Source organism: Physeter macrocephalus, unplaced genomic scaffold (genome assembly GCF_002837175.3).
Source record: "Physeter macrocephalus isolate SW-GA unplaced genomic scaffold, ASM283717v5 random_172, whole genome shotgun sequence".
In the NCBI taxonomy this organism is placed as follows: Eukaryota; Metazoa; Chordata; class Mammalia; order Artiodactyla; family Physeteridae; genus Physeter; species Physeter macrocephalus.
In genome coordinates, this window is record NW_021145443.1 from 61,339 (window position 1) to 77,343 (window position 16,005).

Below are 16,005 nucleotides of genomic sequence, written 5' to 3' on the forward strand. Positions count from 1 at the left end.
AAAAACTACAGACCCGCTTTTTCTTTAAAGAAAACAAGTTTTATTTTTATAATCAGAACATTCTAATAAAAATATTATTAGAATCTGAGCTACCTTTGCTTTCTGGGCCTTGACTCTGCCCTGGCGTGCAGGGTAGCGCCTGCCCACGTGCAGCAGCCCCGAGGTCTCCCACTTCCCTGAGGTAGGTCTGCAGGAGCAGCCCACACACCCCAACCCCCTCGGGCCTGTCCCCTCATCTCACTCTCCCCTCCCCCCCCAGGAGCCCCATCCCGGGCTGTGGGAACTGTCACCTCCCCCGTCCCCGAGCCCCCAAGGCAAGCAGATGTGTCTCAGCTCAATCCCGCGGCCGCTTGGGCTGGTACATACACAGCAGGTGACACCGCGGGGGGACGCGGGGGGACGCGGGGGGCACTCTGAGCCTCCACCCTGCCGGCCAGGACGCTGCGGTCCAGCCCCTTGGCCCGCAGCCCCGTCACGGCCGTAGGGAGGGGGACAAGCTTAAGACAACTTACTGTCTGGAGACGCCCACCCTCTGAGGGGCTCGGGCACCCGGGCCAGCAGACGCCTTATCACAGAAATACTGTCACTGGCTCCTCGGGTGTACAGCCATCGACAAAAGCGAGTCTTTCAAAGTCAAAAACAGGTTTTGGATTCTTGGTGGTGGGAGTCTCTGCTGAAAAAATAGACTGAAATTCTGAAATCATCTTAGTAGCAAAACAATGATGATAAGAAAAAAAAGTCGCAGTGCTTCGACGTAAAGGACCACGGCCAGCTGCCCCGTCGCTGGTCACCGGTGGCCCTGACGCGCCTGGGCGTCTGGGGGCCGGGGGGAGGGGGAGCGCCCCGGGGCCAGCATTTAGAAAATGGGAATTCAGGGGGCCGGTGATCCCCCGCCATGCACGGTTCACAGCTGTGCAGACGGAGCGACAACAGTCAACACACCGCGATCCTGGGCTTCCCCGGAGTAAGGCCTCTCTGAGCGGGACAAAGTTTCTGCTCACCCCAGAGGGCCGCCGGGGTCTGTGGAGGGTCCAGAAGGCCCCACGGGATGCTGGGGGGAGGCCTGACCGCCCACGGGTGCCAGGGGTGCGGGAGGACGGGGACAGTGCGTGCGCGACATTCAGGCTGATCTTCAAATGGCTCTTGGTCACTCTTTTCTCTCAAAGTCCTCCCTCAAGGTGCGACGGTCCTGGGTGTAAAGAGAAGTGGTCTCTGGGCCGCTCGGGGTGCAGGTGGGGTCCCGCGGGGTCTCCCGAGGCACAGGTGCGGGGTGCACCCCTGGGCTCGGCCGGCACCCGCCCAGCATGTGGTGATGGGGCCACAGTTGCAGGGGCAGAAACGGCCCTCATTGCATCCTGTCGGGCTGCAGCTGCTGAGGCTGGTACTGCACGAAGGCAGTGCCCGCGGGGGCCGCGGCCGAGAGGGCCTGGGGCACGGCGGCCGGGTAGCCGTAGCTCACAAAGCTGGCGGCTGTGGCGGGCGAGGCGGCATACGGGTACTGGTCGTAGGTGGCCGGCGGGTACTGGGCGTAGGCCGGGCTGGCCGGTGTGTACTCAATGTAGGGCGAGGACAGTGACGGGACTGGGGCCGCCGGAATCACCACGCTGGGCTGGACGATGGCTTGTGGGTAGATGTAGTGGGGGGTCAGCCTGTGGGGCCAAGCAGAGAGGGTCAGGGTCAGGGTCGGGGTCGGGCGACAGAGCGGGGAAACACAGCTGGCTCGGGTGGAGTGGAGGTGCCGGAAGAGCCGGGTGATGCTGTGTCCTCCCCCCCGGCATCTCTACTTCCTCATCTGTAAAATGGGTGCAATTACAACAATAATGGTGCTCCTACCGCAGGGCCTTTGCACCGGCCACGCCCACAACCTGCACAGCACTTTCCCCAGTGACCCACAGGGCTCCCACCTCCCTTCTTCAAGTCTGCACTCAAATGTCTCCTCCATGGACCCCTCCAGGCAGCACCCCCCATCCCACCCTACACCCCAAACACCACCCATCCCCCACAGGAGCAACACGACATGATTTGGGGGCAGGGGTGGGGAGTTTAAAAATGATGAACAATTTCAGCACCAAAGCATTAAATCCAGCACAAGCCCTTCTGAGCACAGGTCCCTGTGTGATCACCCAGGTCACATGTCCATGAAGCCAGCCCTGTCCCCCCACTTCCCTGGGTTCATCTTCCCAGCATCTGCCACCTCCCAGTGACACCCTGCACAATTTGTTTATCACATCTGTCTGCCCTGACTACAACGTCAGCCACCCATGAACTGACAACACAGACCCTGGCCTAGGCGGGGGCTCACTTGCTGAGTGAATGAAGACAACGATGGAGTACAAGTGTAACCGCAACGACGGTGCTGCGGGCAAAGATGACGGCCAGAGCCTCGGGGACAAGGCTCAGCGGGCTGGTGGCCACGCCTCACACACAGTAACTGGCTGAGACTTTCCCCAGGTTGGCCTTCAGGTAACCATCTCATTTTACAACAGAAAAACTGGTCTTGGAGGTGCCTCGCCCAAGGCCCCCCGGGCATCAGCCTGGGAGCTGAGAGCTGCACCCCGCACTCGGCCCTCCCTGCAGGCTGCCCACCGCGGGCCCCATGCGTGCAGCCCTCCACTGTAGGAGCGACCCCACACGCTGCAGACGGAGAAACTGAGGCTCAGGAAGGCAGTACCAGCAGGTGCCCGCTCTGGCAGCCAGCGCCGGGCCCCACGGCAGCGGTGGGCACACAGCGGCCTCGGCGGGGCAGACGCCGTGGCCTCCAGCATCAGCCCCTCCTCCTCCTCTCAGGCCTGCACAAGTCACACAGGACGGGGCTGACGTGGTTACACACCTGGGGGCCGCCCCAGCTTCCCTCCACGCCTGTGAGACAGGCCCCGGACCCCTGACCTGACCCCCTTCCATTCCGAAGAGAAGCTGCTTTGAAAGAAAAAGGGAAACGTTCCCTCCCGGCGCTCCCGCAGGCCTGGCAGGGGCAGAAACTGGGGCAGCTCTGGGAGAGCAAATGGACAGAAAGCCGGGCCCTGGAAGCTGGGCTCCCTGCCCCTGCCAGGCCCCTCGGCATCCGGCAGCCCTCCCTCCCAAACAAGCACAGGGGCTCAGTGGGTCCCGGCGGCACCCCTGGGAACAGCGAAAAAGCAGAGAAACCCGAGTGTCGTCCACGGGGACGGAGCAGCGTCCAGTGTCCCCAGACCACCCTACGTGGCAGCAGGACGAGGTCCATGCTCAGCCCCAAGCCGCTCCCCTCCACGCTGCCGGGAGAGAAAGCCAAGCCACAGAACAGAGATACTGTTTATGCAAAACTGTGATATTTATACTGAATGGTGATAATGTTCATGCTAAAAAAAATCAAATGTGTATTTATATCCGTGCTAAGGATGGGTGAGGTGGAATTGTATGAAACTGCCGTTTTTATGGGTCCAAGAGTTGACTGAGGGCAACTTTATGTGGGGCAATGTTTTGAATGCAAAGAAAAGGCCTGGAAGGAGGCTGTACAAGGGTTGCATGTGGGTCCGAGCATCTCTAAAAGGCAAATGGATTCACAGGCACAAAGGGGAATAAGAAGCACTACTCACAACAGCCAAAAAGAAAAAGCGAGCTCCCATCCAAGCACCATCCAAGCTCCCATCCAAGCACCCATCCAAGCTCCCATCCAAGCTCCCATCCAAGCACCCATCCAAGCTCCCATCCAAGCACCCATCCAATCATCCATCCAAGCACCCATCCACTGATGAATGGATTTCCAGATTGCAGTGTCTCCACGCCAAGGAGTATTATTCCACCATAAAAAAGAATAACGCGCTGACACACGCCACTGTGTGGATGGATGAACCTTGAGGACACAATGCTGAGTGAAAGAGGCCAGACACAAAAGGCCACAGACTGAATGATTCCATTCACGTGGAATCTCCACAAAAGCAAACCCAGAAAGTGGTTACACTGCAGGGGCTTTGGAAAGCAGGGGAGGGGAGTGAGTGCTATGGGTCTCCTTCTGGGTGATGTTAAAGTTCTGAATCAGATAGTGGTGATGGCCACACGACTGTGAATATATTTAATGCCCTACAACAGCAGATTTTAGATGATGCGTACCTTACCACAATAAACGCACAAATACAAGGAGCAAATCCTGGGCGAGGGGTGAACGACCCAGTGAGGAAAGAGCTGGGGTGGTGATGGGCACCACAGCCCCATGGATCCAGCAGCAAACCCCTGGGGGTGAGAGCCTGGGCACACCTGGGCCTGTCCTGGAGGGGCCCCAGCTCCCCCCGGCCAGGGAGCTCCTACACCAGGTCCCCGCCTCCCCGTCATTTGCTCTCCTGGGTGGCAGCACTCCTCTGGTCGCCAAGGCTACACACTGCTGCTTGTCAGGAAGCCAGGCAGCTTTGGCCAGGAACCCTGCGCCATGGCCCAGGCCATGGCACCCACTCTCCCTCTCTGCCCTATTAGGAGTTTCTGCTGCCCAACTCCCCCCCCACCGCCTCCCTGACGAGAACAAGAGCCCTGAACAGAGCGGGGCCTGGGTTCGAATCCCGCCTTGGCCTCCCAAGCTGCAACCAGCCTTCCCACCTGTCTGCGGTGTGCTCTGGGCAAGGATGCAGCGGTGAGCAGATGACCCAGCCCCTGGCCGCTCAACGCTTGGATTCCAGAGGCACACAAACACACCAACCCGTGAACCAGAGCTGGGAGTGGTCGGGAGAGGCTTCTCGGAGGAGAGGGCAGCTGCTCAGAGCCTGAGCTCCTTGCCCATCTCCCCCACTGGACCTCACACGAGCAGGTGGTGCCTCGCCCAGGGCCTGGCCACGGGAGGGGCTGGACACGCAGTGCTGACAAACAGCCGGCGGGCACAGACCCCTCCGAGAAAGACAAGGGGCCCCGGCCGCCCGGATGCCTCTCTGAAAAGGAGCCAGTGGAGACACGATGGAGCGTGTCTTGGTGCAGTGCCCACTGTGCCATCCTGGGCGTCATCGATGCCCCACCACGTGAGCCCCACGCGGCTCCCGGAACCCTAGAACATTCTTTAGTGGGAAGCTACGGAAGCTTTGAGCCCAGAACGTCTCCCAACACGGGCAGGAGCGCCACTGCCTCAGACAGCATTTGCTAAAAATGCGGATCCTCGCAGACTGCCAAGTCAGATGGGGTCTGGGAATCTGCATCTGACAGGCCCCCGGGGATTCGGATACACACTGGCACTGCAGAACCACTGCCTGGACCAAGCACACGCTGTCCACATGGCAGAAGTACCCGGGGCTCTGAAATGACAGGTTTCTGGCCACACCTGCCTCAAGGCTGCCAGCCAAGGCAGCGGTCACGTTTACCAGGTTTCTGACACTCAGTGCCGTCAGGACTAAGCTCTGCTCTGGCCACCACAGAGCTGCCCTGCTGGGGGACGCGCGGACACGGTGTGGGCGAGTAAGCTTCAGGGTGAGAGGAAGCGGGACACTCCCTTGCTTCCTGACCTGCGGGGACACTGCGTGTCTGTATCTGTTCACCTGTCTCCCTCAAGCAACCCGTCCCCACTCCCCACTCTGTTTGTGAAAAGCCCAAGACAACTTATGAAGCATTTCACAGCCATAAAATAGGTGCTGCCGTTACCCTATTTCCCAGAGAGAGAAACCAAGGCTCAGAGAGGCCGAGGGACTAGCAGTCACACAGCCAGGGAGACAACGGCTGGTGTGGGTTCTGCCACTGGGTCAGCACTGCTGAGTCAAGCGGGGAGGAAGCTGCGAAGCTCCCCGCCCACCGCCCCCAGGAAGGGGACCGGGGCCCTCAGCTCTGCGCTCAAGTTACAGAGCTTCTGTGAGTCTCAGTTTTCCCATCTGTAAAACGGGTCTGGCAGAGGCTGACGTCAGGGCTTAAGAACCGAGACCCTCCACCGGAACAGCATTTCTCAGCCACAGAGGCTCTGCCCCCAGGGGACACTCAGCTGCGTCTGGGACATTCCTGGTTGTCACACTGGGGGCTGGGGGGGTGCCAGTGGCAGCCAGCAGGTGGAGGCCGGGGACGCTACCAACATCCCACAGCGCAGGATGCCCCGCCCCCGCCGCCGACCACGAAGAATCCTCCAGCATCACGGCAAGGTCGAGTTTACCCTGCTGTAAACTACAAAGACAAAGACAAATACCATTGTCACAACCACAGACACCCATGCAGAGGGCTGGGAAGAGGCCAGCTGGGGACCAAGGGACTGAGCTGGTGCGCACACACACACACACACACACACACACACCCACGGAAACCCACTGGACTCTTCGGTGAGAAGGAAACCCCAGCCAAACCACCGGCTGGCCCCGTCTGAGCACAGCCCCTGCACCCCCTTCCCAGGCCCGCACACTACAACGGGGGAGGTCCCACGCGCCTGGCACCGGGGAACAGGGTGTGTGTCCAGCGGGTTCCTCAGCGCCCCGCCTACTCTCCAGAAAGGTCAGGGTGCCGCCGGCCTCCGTGTGCTTGCTCTGCAGGCTTCTGAAAAGGGCACAGGCCTGGCACGCTCTGTCCTCGGGGACTCCCCTGCCCACGTCCACCCCACCCCACCCCCGGTCCCCCAATTCCCCCCGTTCTCCCCCCCTCCCCCAGCAGCAAGCCTGCATCCACCCAGACCTGGCAGGCCTGCTGCGCCACCCCCTACCCCGCGGCCAGGGGTCGTCTTAAAAACAGTCCGGGAGACCACGCCACTCAGGCACGTCCCCACAGGGGCCTCCCCTTCGCCCAGAGCCAAACCCCGACTGCTCCCCACCCCCCCAGGGCCTCCCCCAGCCTACCTCCCCAGCTTACCCCCAGCCCACTGTCCCCACTCCGGCCACCCAGAGCTCCTTCTGTCCCCCAGACTGCACACGCTTCTCTGAGCACAGGGCCTTTGCACCTGCTGATCTCGCTGCTGGCAGGCTTCTTCCCACGGCTCAAACCTCACCTCCCCGGAGGCCTTCCCCAACCACGCCCCCCCCCGCCGGCCCTACTTCCTTCCTACAACCCCAGACCACCCTGTTATCCACCTTCTGTGCCGCTGTCTTCCCCACGAGAACGCAAGCCCCACGAGGGCGGGACTGCTGGGTCCCAAGCGCCCAGCCAGCCCCTGCCGAGTGCCAAGGGCCCTGCGGGCACCCGGTGGCAAAGGGGCCCCTCCGGGGCTGCTGCCGCTTCCTGGGCCGGGAGTCACGGCCCTGGAGAGGCAGAGGAGGTAGCCCGGCTGGCACAGCCGGGGACCCTGGGGAAGCAGAACCTGCAGCCTCAGTTCAAGTCTGGCTCTGCACCTGCCAGCCTCGGCCTCGACCCGGGGGCCAGGCCTGCCCCCTCTCCACACCCCAGAGACCCCCTCCTCGAGCCTGAAGGAGGGCAAGATCAGCCCTCACCCAGCCAGGACGGACCAAAGGCCCTCCCAGCCCAGCCCCATGGAGGGCAGCCCAGGGCCCTGGAGGGAAAAGCAAACCAGCTAGCAGGACGGTCAGGTTTGGGGTCAGAACCTAAAAGTCAGTTGACCCGATGCCCAGGGCCTGGGCAAAGCAAACCCCCAAACCCCCAGATTGGGAAGAGGGCTGCAGCCGGCCAGGTTCAAAAGGCCAGACCATCCTGGAGGGGCATACGCTCAGGCTGAGCACCCCCTGCTGAAAGGGTGATGGCCGAGATCTCTGCCTGGACCCACGCGCCCAGGGTGAGCGGCACACAGCCAGGAGCCACCCAGCTGACTGGGCCCGATGGAGACCAGGGCGGAGGGGCGAGAACCCGAGTCTGGATCCTGGCCGTGCCTGTCCAAGTCCGTCGGCCCTCTCTGGCCTCGTTTCCCCATCTGTAAACTGAGGGTGCTGCAGAGTCCGACAGAGCCTCCCCCGGAGCCCTGAAGGCAGAGGTCTTGGGGTCTGAGCAGGAGTGTCTGGGGACGCCGGGGCAGGTGAGGGGGCCGAGGGAGCCGGCGCCCGGGAGACAGACGGGCACGCCGCCCACACACTCAAAGCAAAACTCTCAGCGAAAAGGGATCAGCTGCAGCCCCAAGCACTCATTTTGTGAATGCACAGCTACCCCCAAAAATAAAAATAAAAAAGGCAAATGAGCCCATTTCACTTTCTCTGTTCTCTGGAGGTTTGGCCTGATGGGTCGGAGAAGCCGGCGGCCGCTGGGGCACAACTCAGGATCCTCAGGCCAGGGAGGGGCCGCCCAGGGCTCTCCGGAGGGGGGATATCCAGGCTCCCTGGGGCCGTCGGACCACAAAGCAGGTAAAACGCATCTCCCGCGGGGCGGTGACAGACCCTGGCCCGGCATCTCCACCGGAACCTGTCCAAACCCAGACGGCCGCTCTGCCCCCAAACCGCAGCCTCCCCTCACTGACAAGGCCAACTGACCCGCCGTTAGCTCAGGCCCAAAGTTCTGGAATCTTCTTGGACTTTCTTTCACACATTCTTTAAATGTGCTCAGAATCCCACAGCTCCTCACTCCTGGGCGGCCACCACGGCCTCGCGTGTGGACCGGATCACTGCGAGGTCCCCTAGTGGAGCCCCGACCCTGGCCTCGGTGGTTCAGGCCTACCCAGCAGCTGAAGAGACGCTCTAAAGACGCAAGTGACCCGGCCCCCATCTGCTCAGGGCTCACAGCGGCCCCCGAGCACTCAGGCAAATCCAAATGTTCCCCTGGGCGACCGTGGCCCGACGTGAGCTGAGGCCACCCTGCTGGGCCTCTGACCCCGCCAGTCTCCCACTTCTCCCACCACTCATACCAGCCTCCCCTGCCCAACTGCCCCTCTCCCCCCAGAGCGCCTGTCGCCACCCAAGCCGCCACCGCTCTGCCACAGGAAGCTCCGTAATCACAAGCAGGGCCGGGGCTCCCTCCGTCTCCACGAAGTCCCCAACCTGCCACAAACTGGCTGAATGAAAGCACAGCTTCCTCCTTTCAGCCACGTGGGAGGGGTCAGGAGAATGATCCAGATGCAGCCCGCCCTCCGTCAGCACACTGCAGGGCACGCATCACGTCCACATGGCAGGTGGGGAAACTGAGGCTCAAGGACGAAAACTCGTCGCGAGAACAAAGGGTCACACAGACAAGTCGTGGGGCTTCCAGGCTCCTTACACAGCCTTCTCCCGCTGCAGTGAGGAGTGGCCCGGCCCACCTGGGAGCCCCCCACCCGGGTCCCTGCTCTGGGACACACCCGTGAGGCCGAGTGAGACGCCCACATCAGCCTGCGTGTGGTCAGGCCTCTCCCTTCAACCGGAGGCTTCCGGACGAGGCCTCGGTACGGGGCCCCTCCCGCCAGGGCCACTGGGGCCGGCGAAGAGCTCATCCTTGGACAGGAGCCCGAGAACCGCCCCTGAGGCCAGCGTCTGTTACAGCAGACGGGGACAAACAACAGGTGTGCGCGGGCCGCCCGCCAGGGAGGGCCACGCGCCGGCCCACTCCCCGCTCCGGCGAGTGCCAAACAGGAAGCGACGGGCTGGGGAGGGGCAGGGCCCCCCCAGACACCCTGAAAGTAAAAACAAGCTGCATGATGCCACACGGGAAGGCACCAGCTTCCTCTTTGCCCCCATACCCTCTGGCTCTGACCTCACTTCCTGCCACACCTCCAAGGTGCGGGCCCCCTGTTCAAGGTGCTGCGACTCCCCCTGGCTTTATTTACTTCGTATCGTGAAATCACGAGAGACTCTCCGGAAAGTGCAAACACAGTAGAGAGAGGCCCCACGGGCCCTCCCGTGGTGTCCCCAGAGGTGACGTCTCATAACCCAACATGCTACCAAACCCAGGAGGCGCACACGGGTGCATCGCTCTGAGCTCGGCTCCGGGCCTTGCTCGGATTCCACCAGCTCGGGGGTGTCCTCGGGCGTGAGTCCTGGATCCTGTATCGCACGCACCATCACCCACCCACCGTTACAATCTCGACACAGGCCTGTCCCAGCCCACGAGGCCCTCCGCCGGCCAGCTGCCCTGTTCAGCTGTCCCCGTCACCGCCTCGGCCCTCATGGGCCCACGCGGATGCCTAATGGCCTGGCTTCCCCGCCAGAAAGCGAGATGGAGAACCAACCACATCTTTTTTATTCAAAGTATCCAGCAGGCGCTCAACAAATACTGGATGAAGGAAGGATTCTGGGAAGAGCTCTCGGCCTTCTGCCCAGCCCACTGTGCTCCGTGACATCTTCCTGTCACTCTCTGGCCCCTCTCCTGCCCTGGGGACCCAGACACTCTGCTCAGACCCCCTGGGCAGGCATACACCCACGGCCTGGTCACAGCAAGGGCAGCGGGTCTCCATCTGGGCACCAGGGCCCTTCACACAGAGGGTGTAGGGGCCCTGAAACTCTAGGCCGAACGGCGTGTGCACGTGCCGGGAAGAGGGTCCCATCCCCCGTCGGCCCTGGGAGATGGCACCGACACAGTCCCCACCCCGCAGACGGGGAGATGAGCCCGGAGAGAAGGGGCTGGGCCTGGCCTCGAGCCCGGGGCCTCGCTCCAGCACAAGGCCTGCCTGACACCCAGCAGCCCCGGGACCCTGTCCTGCCATCTGGGACCTAGGGACTGGCCCCAACCCGGCACCGAGGGGGGCAGCTCGCGGTGCACGGCTGTGGAGCCCACAACAAGGCACCCTTAAGAAGCTGGGGTGGGGAGCTGAGCCCGGAGAAGCAGCTGGCCCTTCAAAAATAACCCAAGGAGAGGCTCCCAGTGCAACCAGGCCTGGGACAAACCTCAGCTCCTACAAGCCTCAGGCTCAGGCCTGGACAGACAGCCCTGACGCTGGGAGGCTCCTTCCAAGCCAGACCCAACACTCTGCCTGGACCTGTGCCTCCAGTCTGCTGACTGTCCCACCCCATCAGCAAAGAGCCGGTCGGCTGGGTGGTCTAAGGCCGCAGTCCCCCCTCCCGGGATCGAGCCACCTGCCAAAGTAGCCTTCTCCAAACCCTAACCCTAACTCTAACCCTCGGCCCCAGGTAGTTAACATGACGAAAGTATCCCGGTCGCGTTAGGTCCTGAAAAATCCCGTTCCTGAAGAAAAGAAAAACTGCGGGCAGGGAATCCAAGCGAAAAGCAGAGAGTGTAAAAGTTCTTTGGCCAATCTTTCCATGCTGACATTTACGACCCAGCCAGACGAGGATGCCGCAGTGGCCTTGCCCAAAAGCGAGCTGTGGAATCTTTAGAGCTGTCCCAGGCACACGATCGGGGCCAGAAAGTCGGGGAAAGTTCCGCCGGGCAGGAGAGGGTTAACGGGTTTGCAAACTCTGGGCTGCCCGGGCCTTGCTGCCAGCCCAGAGCTGACACCACTGACCGCTGAGTCAGGCCCGGCCTGGCCCAGGCCCGCTGTTTGCAAAATCAAAAGGGACGCTGACGGCCCAACTCTCCAGCCAGGCGGGCGGGCGCTGGGAGGAGACAGCTGACCCCAAAAGCCCGGCCCGGCACCCCTCCTGCCCCCTGGGGTCTCAGCAAGGCCTGGTGGGAGGCGGCACAGCTCTGCGAGGCTGCAGTCCACCGGCCGCTGGAAATGCAGAGCTGGACTGTCCCTCTGATCCTTGTCCCTGTTTGGGTCTCCAGCCCCTTGGTATCCAACAAATAGGGCCAGAGGCCTCTTCATCATCACAGGTATTAAATGGCCAGCCAGCAGACTCACTTACAAAACACTGTCACCTGCAGTCGGGAGCACATGGCAGTAAAATCTGTGACCGACGCCCGACCACCCTCCCATGGGTGGCGCTCTGAGGACCACGAGGGAAACCGTCGGAGCACCCTTCCCGCCTGCCCGCCCCAGAGAGCAGCGCTTGGGAGCATGCGTTCCACGGCCAGCCCGCGTGGGTTCAAATCCTGTCACTTCAGCCGCCCTGGACAGGTTGTTAACCTTTTTAACCTTTCTTTGCCACAGTTTCCCCACCTAAAAAGCAAAAGTAATATCGGTCCCAACCTTAGAGGGCTGCCGTGAGGGCAGAAGAGAATACAGACAGGTATGGAGCCCCCAGCCCCACGTGCCAGCACTGCCTCAGGTGGTTATTATTCCCATTTTCCAGATGAGAAAAATAGAGGCTCAGGAAGAGAACATCTCTTGCCAAGATGGACCAACTGGTAAGTGACAAAGTCAGGATTTGAACCCAGGTCTGCAGGCTCCAGAGGCCAAGTGCTGATGGTCACCAAGTCCCAGAGGCAGCTGTGACAGATCAGAAGGGAGCCCAGGCTCGAGCGGGAAGCTATGGTCGCATTTCAAGCAGGAAAGAGCCGCATGTGCTCGAGGCTCACACCCGGATCTCTGTGCCAGCCCCTGGCCCAGCCCCTGCCCTGGGGAACAGAGCCAGGGCTGTGGAAACTGTGGAACACCCTCCTCGTATGGCCTGAACCCAAACAGGAAGAACCTGGGTGACGGCAGGAAGACGGGGGTGTCCCCAAACACCTTCCAAGATGGCTGCAGACACAGGTGAAGCAGATCCAGGGCGAGAAGGAAACCAGAACCCCCTGCTCCCTGCCGCCCTCCAGGCTTCCTCTCAGGAGGACAGACCGGGACCTGGGCTCACACACTTCCACCAATACACGTGGGGGCCACTGTGCCGCCACAGAGGCTGCCTGTCAGGGTAAGCAGCCCCGAATCATGGTTGACCTGCCCAGTCCACCCAAGCCCAACTCCCAACCTGCTCCAGTGCCCGGTTCACACTGCCCCAGTGAGCCAGATGGCCCCCTTAAACCGAGCCTCTGGGGCAGGTACACACACACACACACACACACACACACACACACACACACACACACACTCTTGCAACTTTCAGCACAAAATGCAGGGCCCTGGACTCTTGCAACTTTCAGCACAAAATGCAGGGCCCTGGATTCTTGCAACTTTCAGCACAAAATGCAGGGCCCTGGATTCAGTCTCTGATAGCTTAAGAAGTTCTAACATTCTAAAAGGGGCTGCCTGTTCTATAACTGCCCCCCCAGAACAAACCCCCATCCGCATCAGCACGCTCCCTGCACTGGGGCACACAGCTGACACCAATCGCAGGCCTGGGAAGTCAGCCGGCATGGTAGGCTCCTTCGTGCCCCTAAAGTTTCTGTCCTTTCCCAAGCAGCTACTAGACCTTATTAGATGTTAAAAAAAAAGACGACGACGAAGGCCCTTTTCGGATGGAGGAGGCTGGGACACACTGCTCTAAAGCACATCAAACAAAAAGCCTAAAGGTCGGGCCCACTCGGGCGGGGACATCTGGCCCTAATCCCGGCTGACCTGTTGCAGCTTCGCAAACATTGGACCGGTTGGCAGTGACCTGCTGCCGCCATCTGTCGGGCACTGGAGCAGGTCAGAGGGGCACCCTCAAAGAACCTGGCCGGGTTCCTAGTCGGCAAACCCTTCCAGCATACTTACCTAACCTGCATGGGGCCCATGCCAGGCCTCCACCCACAGAACTCGGAGATGCTGTCACCATCCCATATCACAGGTGAGGAAACTGAGGCACTGGTGGCTGCGTGAGCGGAGGTCACGCACCCAGCAAGGGGAAACCGGGATCTGAATCCAGGCCACAGGCTCCAGAGCGCACGCTCCCCATCTCTCTGTGGTGTGGCCTTTTCCAGGGGGCAGAGAAACGCAACCCGCCTTCTCCCCCTTCTCCCAGCTTGTCTCCCTCCCACTCCCAAAACACAATCACGCTTCTGAAAGAACGGAGCAAAGGTCGGTTCTCAGACACAGAAAGGTGGCTGCAAACAGCACAACCGACCACCCTGGGGTCGGCGGTCCCACAGTAAGAGGCTCCCTCAGACTGATGGGCGCCTGCACTAGAAGACCCAGGAAGCTCACAGCCCCCTGGCCTGGCTGCCAAGGCCTGTTTACCGCCCCCCATCCCAGCCAGCCCTGTCCACTCACCCGTAAGTCCGCTGGATCAAGGTGGGGTGCAGCTGCTGCACGCCGATGGCAAAGCCTAAAACGAGGGACCAGTTAGGGGCCCGGCCTGACACAGGAAAGAACCTCACAACCATCCACCTCTAACCCAAAGAGTTAATCAGCTTCCTTTCCCCTCCCAGGCCACCTCCATATGAACCCCAAAACTCCCAGCCGAAGGAGGCCAAGGGACCCGAGAGGCACCAGCCTCTGGGTGTCTATCCTCCCAACCTCCAGCCCCGGGGACCAACTTCCTCCCTCCGGTGAGGACAGCTGACAACTGGGTGACGCGCCCTCCTCGCCCTGTCCCACGGGCACACACAGCTAGAGGAAGGGGTTCAGCTTCCAAGCTGGGAGATGACTGCTCTGTGATGGCTCTCTGGGAGAACATGACAGCCGACTGCCACCCCTGAGGGGGTGGGGGGGGGGGCGGGTGCCTTTTCCACCCGACAGATACCAACGCTGAATATAGCAACCAGAAGTGCCAGAGAAGGAAAACAGGGCTCTCACCCGTCTGGAGGCTCCGCGGCTTGGCACCCAGATAGGCCAAGTTCACGTTGGCCTTGCGGCCGTCAATGTTGGGGTTAGGGTCTTTGCAAGCCCTCTCAGCTGCCGCCCGGTCAGCCATGGTCACCTGGAGGAGCACAGACGCATCAGGGGCTTCCCTTGCCGGCGGGGGGAGCAGAGAGAGGGCTCTAGAACCCTGGCACGAGGCACTCGTTTCCCCCACGCCCCAGGTGCCCATTACCCAAGGCGTCCAGCCCAGTCCCCTCTGACCCCAGCCTGGGGCCCTCCCAAAGCTGTCCCTGGGCCCCGGCTCCTCCCCCCGAGTTCAAGTGCTAGGAAACGCTGCCCTCAAGTACGGAAACAACCACCAGGGAAGACACGGCCACCCCGAAGGAAGGCAAGGGTCCCGGCCAGTGGGGACCACAAACCTCCTCATAGGAGGGGTTTGGGGACACCCCAGTTAGAAAGGGAGTAAAAGAGGTGTCTTCAGGCCGATTTTTACTTAGGTTGTTTGGGGTGCCTGAAGGGACTGCTGGAAAATAAAATGGGGGTTGCTTCAGGGCTCCTGAGCGCCCGGGGATGAAGCCCAGCTTCTCGCTCGCTTGTTGCTCCAGGAAGTGCCGAGAACCTCTCCACAAACTTCGGAGTCCTAATTGAACACAGCGGCTCTCCCTTTTAAACCGGGCTTGGGGAGGGGGCAGGGAGACCGGGCCTGGGGGGCGGGGGCAGGACCGGCTGGAGCCCCGAGAGGGGGCAGCAGGTGCCGAGCCGGCGGGAGGCGCCCGGGGCTGGCGTGCGCCCGCCGGCTGACTCAGCGGCCCGGCCGCGATAAGTGCGGGGCGGGGAGCGCCCGGCCGCGGGGCCACTTACGAAGCCGTAGCCGCGGGACTTGCCCGTCTGGCGGTCGGTGATGACCACTGCCTCCTCGATGTCCCCGAAGCCCTCGAAGTACTTCCTGAGCGAGGCGTCGGTGGTGTGGTAGGGCAGGCCGCCCACGAAGATTTTGGTGAACGTGGTGTCCTTCTGCGAGCCGTGCATGGCGCCGAAGACGGCCGGGGGCCGCGGGAAGCCCGCGCTCGGGGCGCACGGCGCGGGCTGCAGCAGCATGGGGGGCGCCCCGCCGCCTACGGACCCGGGCCGCGTGGGGCTGCGCTCATTGGGGGCGGCGGGGAGCGAGCGGGGCAGCAGGGGCGCCGGTCCAGCCGCCGGGCCCGTCCACTCGCGGGTCGCTCCCGCTCTACGCGCGGCACTGCGCTGCGTTGCGTTCCGGCCGGCGCTGCGGGAACTCTGCGCCCCGTCGCCCACCCGGGCTTTGTAGTCAGCCCCGCCCCCGGCCCGCCCAGTCCCCGCCCCGGGCGTCCGGCCCCGCCCCCTCATCCCCGCCCGGGCGCGCGGGGGCCGCCGGGAAGCGTAGTCCGGCCCCGCCACACCACGCCCCACGTGCCCCGGGGAAGCCCAGGGGCAGGGCGCGCACATGGGTAGGGGGCGCATCCGGGTGTTTTGGGGGGACCAATACGTGTTCACTGGGTTCTTGGCCCCTGCTCTCGAGGAGCGCACCGTCTAGCGAATCAGATGTAAACGATTCAGTCCATGTTTACTGAGTCTGAATCGTTTCCCCAGTGCAGCTTACGGTAGAGAAAATTATATTAAAGGTGAAACAGCCTTTGTTTTTATATGTAAATGTAATTCGTTCG

At 62.0% G+C, this 16,005-nt stretch overlaps 1 protein-coding gene across 5 annotated transcripts in view; it reads right to left on the bottom strand.

The window, feature by feature from the left end:
• Positions 1 to 15,606, bottom strand: part of RBM38 (RNA binding motif protein 38) — a 59,128-nt gene extending 43,522 nt beyond the window's left edge. For 2 of the 5 annotated variants that reach the window (XM_055082535.1, XM_055082536.1), the window contains exons 1-3: positions 15,182 to 15,606; positions 14,315 to 14,438; positions 13,790 to 13,844 (exon numbers count right to left, since the gene is read on the bottom strand). In XM_055082535.1, the coding sequence (XP_054938510.1) occupies positions 13,790 to 13,844; positions 14,315 to 14,438; positions 15,182 to 15,418 (416 nt within the window). In that variant the 5' untranslated portion in view covers positions 15,419 to 15,606. Of the gene's footprint in view, positions 1 to 257; positions 1,650 to 13,789; positions 13,845 to 14,314; positions 14,439 to 15,181 lie in introns of those variants that run through there. The other 3 variants (XM_024128454.3, XM_055082537.1, XM_028484299.2) reach the window with 3 other exon arrangements.
• Between the last annotated feature and the right edge of the window lie 399 nt (positions 15,607 to 16,005).